General features: G+C 45.5%; 1 protein-coding gene across 3 annotated transcripts; it reads left to right on the forward strand.

The window, feature by feature from the left end:
* Nucleotides 1-656: 656 nt before the first annotated feature.
* LOC106936404 (uncharacterized) lies at nucleotides 657-7,880 on the forward strand. 3 transcript variants are annotated; one of them, XM_015017376.1, is made up of 9 exons: nucleotides 657-1,016; nucleotides 2,111-2,284; nucleotides 5,236-5,393; nucleotides 5,544-5,742; nucleotides 5,964-6,060; nucleotides 6,624-6,795; nucleotides 6,866-6,918; nucleotides 7,006-7,174; nucleotides 7,566-7,880. In XM_015017376.1, exons 1-9 carry the CDS (start codon nucleotides 760-762, stop codon nucleotides 7,748-7,750), a joined length of 1,464 nt encoding a protein of 487 aa, XP_014872862.1. In that variant the 5' UTR covers nucleotides 657-759; the 3' UTR covers nucleotides 7,751-7,880. The 3 variants fall into 3 exon arrangements, with proteins under 3 accessions (XP_014872862.1, XP_014872863.1, XP_014872864.1); XM_015017377.1 differs by having other exon boundaries at nucleotides 7,006-7,159; XM_015017378.1 differs by having other exon boundaries at nucleotides 659-1,016; nucleotides 7,006-7,102.
* Nucleotides 7,881-8,053: the final 173 nt, after the last annotated feature.

Genomic DNA, 8,053 nt, shown 5'->3' on the forward strand with positions numbered 1-8,053 from the left:
TGAGGGACCTGGATAAAGGCTGGGGGGCGCTGGCCCGAAAAAGGTTGAGAAACACTGGGTTAAAGCAAAGATCTGACGTAGTAAAATTCTCTCAGGTTTGGAGTATTCAGTCAAAATAAACCCAGCAGTTATTAAATGATAACGCTATGCTGCATTTTATCAGCATCAAGCCGAAAGATAAGAATAAAGTTCATTAAAAATATTGTTCAAAATCTAAAGTACGACGATCAGACTCGGACTGAGTTCTCTGATCCAGTGGAGTCATAATGATCTCATCAATATTCAACTCTAAATCAGACAAAAAACCTGAGATGGTCTAAAAGTTGACAGTAAGGGCCTGATGATTGTAACCAGGATGAGGAAAACCAAAAGCAGCTTCGATGTGGAACAGAATGCAGTTATTAATATGTAGGATTAACGAATAAACCTGAATAAAAAATGGCTGCCACTCCGCCACCTCACCTGGGAAGAATGTGAAAATGTAAATAATTAGAAGTCACATAATCCTGCTGCTGCAGCCTGAACTAATCTCGGATCCGATGCTCCATGAACCGCATTTAATTTTTTTCTGTCTGATCTCCAACTTCCTGTTTCATTATTCCTCCAATCAAAGAGGAGCGTCGTTCCTTTCAGGTCACGTGGTTCCGCTCAGCACCTGTTGACGGAGCCGTTAAAGAGCCTCTAAAGGTCACGGCCCACTCGTGACCCGAGCAGGTGAAAACGCGGCTCTCTGATTGGCTGAGCTGAAGGCAGGTGAGGATGGAGGATGTCACCGCGTCGCTGCTGCTGCTGCTGTGCGGATCCCTGATTCTCGGGCCCACTGCTGGTTCCGGTTCGGGTCCGGACCCTGAGCGCGGCAGGATGGAGCTGCGGCGGGTCCAGAGCCTCGCCGCGCAGCCGCGGTATGGCGGGTGTTGGGCGCGCGCGCTGGAACACCTGGACACGCGCTGCAGGGACATGACGTCAGAGAGTCAGAGCCGCCTGGCGCTGCGCTTCACCCACTGTCACCTGAGCAGGTAAGCAGCTGGTCGGAACCGGGGAGGGAGAACCTGCCGCTTTGGGTTCTTCAGAACCAGAATCCAGTGGGTCTGTTTGCTGCGCTGCAGCAGCAGAAACGGACCCAGAGTCCGGTTCTGTTGAACTCTGCTCAGTCCAGTCACTTCTGATCAGAACCAAGCGGTTCTGATGTTAAAACGTGGCTCTTCCTCCCTCAGGTGGGATGTGATGACATCATCAGGTGAAGGTCACTCATCTATGACGTCACTGTAGTTCTGGACTTACCTGCAGCGGTTCTGTCCAAACATTAAATATTTTACAATTTTCCATTCTTTTTTTTAATATACAAAATAATTTATAGTTTTTTTTATTAAATGCTCAACAAAAATATTACAAATCAAGATTTGAGTGAAATGAAGGAAACGTTTGCAGCTGAGTGAAACCGGACCCGAAGCGGTTCTGGTGTCGCCGTGTTTCCTGCAGAAGGTCTGCCAGGACCAGAACCAGGATTTGGGTCGTTTTCTGATCTCTGCTCCTTTTTACCCTGAAATTAAAACCTAAAATGATATCAGAAACCTTTTGCTCCTTAAGGTGAGTTTAGTTTGTTGATAAAACTCTCCTTTGCTCCTTTGCTCCTTTGCTTTGGGGTCCAGTTGGTACCGCTGTTGATCTGCAGTCAATGGCCACGCAGAATCATTCTGAGGGCCACAGCTGGCCCCCACACCACACTTTGGCAACCACAGTGTTGCGTTTTCTAAAGGTTCTACATTTCATTCTGAAATTACATTTTAGGGTTTTTATGAAGGCAAGTTTCCACCATGAAAGGAAAAATAAAAGCCTGAAAGGAAGTCAGAATTTTGAGTTTTAAAGTCATAGTGACTTTCTGTCTCATAATTATGGCTTTTATTTTCGTAATTATGACTTTAGAACTCCTAATTATGACTTCCTGTTGGGCTTTAATTTTTTCTTTCTTGATGTTAATGTGTTTTTGCTTAAACTTAGTTTTCTGCAAGTGCTGCCACTTTGTGACCGTTTCTGTTTACTACAGCTCAGATCTATGGAGCTAAAACTGTCTCATAATTCACAAATACATTTTTAACCCGTTTCTCTTCAGCTCAGGCAGGGATTTCCCATCCTGCCCTGAGGGGTCAGAGGTCAGCAGGTGTACTGCTGGGATGGATCCTGTGGCCTTCAACACCTACACTGAGTTCTTCACCCACACCCACTCCATCTGCCACTTCCTGCAGTCGGAGGCCTGGCAGAGCCGCACAGAAAGCACCATGTACAGGTGAGCGCGCCGCACTAAGCCCTGTGCTGCGTCTTGTAGGACCAACCAGGAACTTTCCTTGAGCCTTTTGGTTTTAACAGGATTTTGTTTATTTTTACTTAGTTTTATTTGTTGGTGGGACTTTGATTTGTTTCTGTTTATAGAACAAAATTAATATATGCAACATGAAAAAATAGTTTTTCTTTTAAACATGTAGTTTTGAAAAAAAAGCCAAAAATGTTCACCATCATTTTAAAACGAGTTTTCTGCCTCTGCCAGTTTTACAGACAAAAAAAAGTAAATAATGATCACATGTTGTTTCTAAGCTAAACATGTAATGTTGAGTTAATAATACAGAACTATTTAAATTTTGATTTATGAATAATAGTTATTATCTGGTTTCCTCTGAATCATCTCTGTTCAGATAATAAATAATTTTTATTTGAAACATTTACGTCCCAACAGTAGCTGACACTGGCCTGGTGCAAACATTAACTCTAACATTCAGGCTCATTCAGCTCTGTTTGTTTCTGCTGACCTCTGACCTGCTGCCAAACTGTTAGCATTATGCTGACATAATGCTAACTGTTAGCATTATGCTGCTAATTGGCTACATTAATGTGTGTTTAGGCCAGACATGGACAAACTATGGCCCCCGGGCCACATACGGCCCGTTATGCTTTTTAATCGGGCCGCCGAACTTTTCCAAATTATCGTAAAAATTCATGATTGTGGAAAAACCGCATTCATTTCCCTTTTCCCTGCAATACCCCAGTTTCCCCGATAGATGGCACACTAGTCTAGACACATTTATCTTTGTTGGAGTAACTTTCCAACTGCCTTCCCCCTCTGCCCCCTCGATAAAAATGAGCGGACCAAAGAAAAGAAAAGTGGACACTGAGTGCCGAGTGTTTAAAAAAGAGTGGACAGTAAAATATTTTTTTGCTGAAGTCCGATCAACGGCGGTATGTCTGATATGCCAAGAAACGGTTGCAGTTTTCAAGGAGTACAATATCAGCCGTCACTTTGCCACAAAGCATGCTAACTACGCTAGCAAGCAATCAACACAAGAACGGGCGGCTACTGCTCAGAGGTTGGTAGCTAATTTAAAGACTCAGCAGAACTTTTTTTTACCGACAAACTGCGATTCAAGAGTCAAGTACCAAGGCAAGTTTTTTGCTGGCATTCAAGTTAGCAAAGGCTAGCAAGCCTTTCTCCGAAGGTGAGTTTTTGAAAGAATGCATGTTAGAGGCAGCAGATCTCTTATGTCCGGAAACCAAAGGCAAGTTTGAAAAAATCAGCCTGTCACGCAGGACAGTGACTCGCCGTGTGGAGCCGATTGATGAAGATTTAGTCAGCCAGTTAAACAAAAAGTCTTTTAATTCATATTCACTAGCACTGGATGAAAGCAACGACATAAAAGACACTGCTCAGCTCCTAATTTTTATCTGAGGCATAAATGACAGTTTTGAGATTATGGAAGAACTTTTGAGCATAGAATCACTGAAGGGGAAAAACGTGGAGAGGATTTATATGAACAGGTGTCTGCTGGCATCGAGACAATGAAGTTGCCTTGGAGTAAACTTGTCGGTGTCACCACGGATGGATCACCAAATTTAACTGGAAAAAACGTCTGAAAAGAATTCAAGATGAAGTGAAAGAAGAAAACCCTCACCAGGATGATATTTTTCTTCACTGCATCATCCATCCAGAGTCTCTGTGTGAGTCTGTATTGCAGCTTAATCATGTCGTCGATCCAATTGTAAAACTTGTTAACTTCATACGAGCAAGGCGGCTTAATCACCGTCAGTTCATAACGTTTCTAGAGGAAACCGATGCGGATCACCAGGACTTACTTTACCACTCTGGTGGTTAAGTTTGGGGAAAGTGAGTAGATGAGTTTGGGAGCTCAAAGAGGAGATTCTTTCATTTTTGGAGCTCATGGAGAAATCTGATGAATTCCTGAGCTGAGAGATGAGGACTGGCTTTGTGACTTTGATTTACTGTGGACATATTGTCACACATGAATGAGCTGAACGTTGAGCTGCAGGGAAACGATCAGTTTGTGCACAACATGTATGTGAGAGCCTTCAAACCCAAGCTGGCTTTATTCTCCAGGCAAATGTCAAACAAATCTTTCACTCATTTTCCCACACTGGCCTTGCAGAAGCCCACCCGAAACGTGAAGAAATATTGCAAATCACTGGAAGACTTGCACAGAGAATTCTGCCGTCGGTTCACTGATTTAGAAAAAATTGACAACTCACTTCAGCTGGTGTCCTGTCCCCTGTTACAAGACCCTGAAACAGAACCTCATGAGCTCCAATTGGAGCCGATCGATCTTCAGTCTGACTCCATCTCAAAAGAAAATTCCAAGTCTCTTAAACTGAATGACTTTTATGCTTCAATTAATGAAGCCACGTTTCCAAACCTCCGGAGGATTGTTTGGTTGGACCGATGTGTGTGAGCAGACTTTCAGTGTCATGAACACCAACAAAGCTCGTCACAGATCCCAGTTAACTGACCAACACCTCAGATCTATTTTGAGAATTGGCACAACAAAAATAACCCCAGACTTTGATGCACTGGCAAAAAAAAGGAGAACAACAACATTGTTCCCACTGAAATGTGTTTCTCTACTGTGTTATAAAAAAATAGCAACTCGCGCATTTATGTACAGCAGCAGTACAGTAGCTTAATTAACATGCTGCACATCGCTCTCAATTCATAGACCCTTTTCTTGCTGGGCAATCATATGTTTTGAGTGTTGAAAGTGATTCCATTGATCTTTTTCCACTAAATGTTGATTTCATTAAATTTGCATCTTTACTTGTGTCTGTTTTTTGTAAATTTTAACCCCCAGGTTTGATAAATTACATTGCGTGTCCAAATGGTCCTGGTCCGGCCCCTCTGTCAAATTTTAGAACCTATTCTGGCCCTCAAGTCAAAAAGTTTGCCCACCCCTGGTTTAGGCTGACTGAGGCCTCTGCAGGTGTTGCTGAGCAGCTTCAGTCCACCAGACAGATGGCCAACGAGCTGATGGAAGCCCAGAGCGTCGCCTTACAGGCACAGAAAGAAATCCTGTCCAATGGAGAGGAGCTACGAGCCACCCTGAGAGACTCGACTCAGGGTAAAATACACACAGAGCCTGCTAGACTAAACTCGGGGTAAAGGTCTCGTTTTGTTCAGAGATCATTCAGTCGGTTTAGGAATCGTTCTGATGGATCTCAGTTTGCTGATTGTCCTCACCTGTCCCCTGCTTCCTCTCCCACCCCTCCAGGTGTGCAGGCGGTCTTCTCTGACCTCAGCAGCGCCTCCAGGCAGCAGCAGGTGGCGCTGTCGCAGCTCTTCCAGCAACTCTCCTTCCTGCAGAGCTTCCTGCTGATGGAGGCTCACAGCCTGACTTCTTGCTGCTACAACGCGGCTGCGCTCTGCACCGCCTACCTCATCACTTCCACCCCACGCTCCTCCAGGGCCAGGTAGCTCCGCCCCCTTCCCCGTTACCTGCTCCTGCATGTTTGATTCTACAGAGGCAGTTCCGGCTTCCACCAGCAGGGGGAGGAGTTGCACTGTTTACTAGTAAAGCTGCAGCTTGGATTCAAGATCCTGAGAAATCTGTAGAGCCTTCAAAATCAGAACATCAGACAGGTGACCTCTGAGTGACCGCTGCACCCCCCCTCCCCCCCTCCTCTGGGTCCAGGCTGCTGCTGCTGGTTTTGGTCTGCGTCAACTTCTACTTGGAGAAGAAGATCTACCAGCATGTGCTGAGCTCCGACCAACCAGAACACCTTCATGTGGTTGGTAGACTCACCTTGGGGCGGGGCTTATGTGGGGGGTGGTTGTCTTCTGGGAAATAATTGGTTGTTTTGTCCAATGCTCTGAAACTGCACATTGACCAACAAAAACAGGAAGTGACCCAGTTTAATCAGAACATGAGACGATGTGTTCAGGGTTTTCTGGAAAAATGAATACCAGAAGCAATAAATAAATTAATCACCAAGTTGCCACTGATCCCAGACTGTTTTCACTTCCTGTGCTGCTCAAGAGAATAAATAATTGGGTCACATGATCACAATCATGGTCACAGAGAAGTTGATTGGCTGAAAAAGCTTCCTGGTCACATCTTCCCTCAGCACGACAAGGAGTTAGCCAAATACTCAAAGAAAAAATTAATGATGACAGTCATGATGATACAAGAATAAAGTCGCAATAATATGAAAACGGGTGTAAAAACGAGTCGCAATGTTACAAAAACAGTTGGAGTAGAAGAGTTGTAGTTATAATACAAAACTAAAGTCGTAACATTGCAGAGTTTGTGTAAACTAAGTCGTAACATTGCGTGTTTCTGTGAATAATTCAGGAGCAGGTCTCGGTGTACGTTGCTGCGCTGCGGCGCCTCTCGGTGTGTGTTGCCCTGTGTGTTCTGCTGCTGGTGTGTGTTCGCTACAGAGACCCGGTGCAGCAGAGCCTGGAAGTGCTGCAGCAGCTCAGAGAGACACAGAGCAGCCTGCAGGAGGCGTTGCGGCGTGCAGGTGAGTGTCCAGGTGAGACCTGGTCAGGTGCGTCAGGGCGGGGCTTAAAGGAGCTGCTTGTCGTTTACAGAGAGGTTTACGCAGGAGAAGAAGTTGTTGGAGGACCGTCAGCTGCAGTTGAGGGTGAGGTCAACAGAGAGCGCACCTGAACACACCTGGATCACCTGCTAGTTAATTCTTAAACGGCGCCACCTGCTGGTTGATTTCCAGAGGACAGCAAGAGCAGAAAGACTGTGGAGAAGAGAGGAAGAGGAGTTCAGTATGATGTCATCACTGGCTGCAGGCTCCTCCCACATGCCACCTTCAGGTCAGCTGACTGGAGGGGCGGAGCTAAAGATTCGGGCCTCTCTGGCGACACCTGGAGGTTTGCTGTGGAAAAGTCAGAGCTCAGAAGTTTTTAACCTTTAAGTCATTAAAACCAGCAGGTTCTGGAACCAGAAGCATCCAGGTTCTGGTTCTGGTCTGAGTTTTGGACGGATCATGTTCTAAACTGAGATCAGCTCCGTCTTGTCCTCCATATTTAACATTATTTTTATTCTCTGCAGTTCGTTCTTTAAAATGTTAAACTTTGGATTTTGTTTTATGGGATAAAACGGACCGTTGGCTGGAGAGGCACCAGCTCTCCTCCCGACCCACTAAGGGTGTAAAGAAAATGGATGGATGGGATAAAAATTAAATGTTGAATAAATAAATATAATTACTAATGCACGTTTTACCGCGATGCTGCCTGTCTCACCTGATGACCTCTGACCTCCCTGGTTCTCCTTAAGGTCAGAGCGCCCGTCTCCTCTGCCGCTCCTCTTCCCATCATGCTTCAGTCCAGACTCCGCCTCCCCTGGTGGAGGACAGGAAGGTGTGTCCGGTTGTGGAGGTTCCTGTCGGGAAGAACCCGGTTCTTCGCCCCCCGCCGCCCCGCTACAGCCTGAGGAGCCGCCGCCGGTCAGACGTAATCTGAGTGACGTCATCAGTGATGTCATCAACGATCTGCAGCTGGAAATGATTTTTTTCATTTTTATAACTATTAATAAAAATGTTTTTAATAGACTCATATGCAGGTCAACAGCAGAACAACGGTCAGGTGGTTCTGGTCCGGTCCCTCTGAGCAGCTCCGTAATCCGTTTGTTGCACCCAAACAGGCTGGCTGTAACTTAGCATCGCTATGCTAACTCTTACTCAGTCAACATATCTGACTCATTACTTCCTGTATGATCAGTGATGTCATCAGTGTGTTCCTCTAATCCAGGGGTCCCCAAACTAC

The sequence above is a fragment of the Poecilia latipinna genome, unplaced genomic scaffold (assembly GCF_001443285.1).
Source record: "Poecilia latipinna isolate Pla-1442-1.1 unplaced genomic scaffold, P_latipinna-1.0 Scaffold2134, whole genome shotgun sequence".
Classification (NCBI taxonomy): Eukaryota; Metazoa; Chordata; class Actinopteri; order Cyprinodontiformes; family Poeciliidae; genus Poecilia; species Poecilia latipinna.

Coding starts and splice junctions, on each gene's coding strand:
- LOC106936404 (XM_015017376.1), top strand. CDS start 760: ATGGAGGATGTCACCGCGTCGCTGCTGCTGCTGCTGTGCGGATCCCTG. Junction 2,285..5,235: donor ACAGAAAGCACCATGTACAG/GTGAGCGCGCCG, acceptor CCCCTGGTTTAG/GCTGACTGAGGCCTCTGCAG. Junction 6,796..6,865: donor GGAGGCGTTGCGGCGTGCAG/GTGAGTGTCCAG, acceptor TGTCGTTTACAG/AGAGGTTTACGCAGGAGAAG.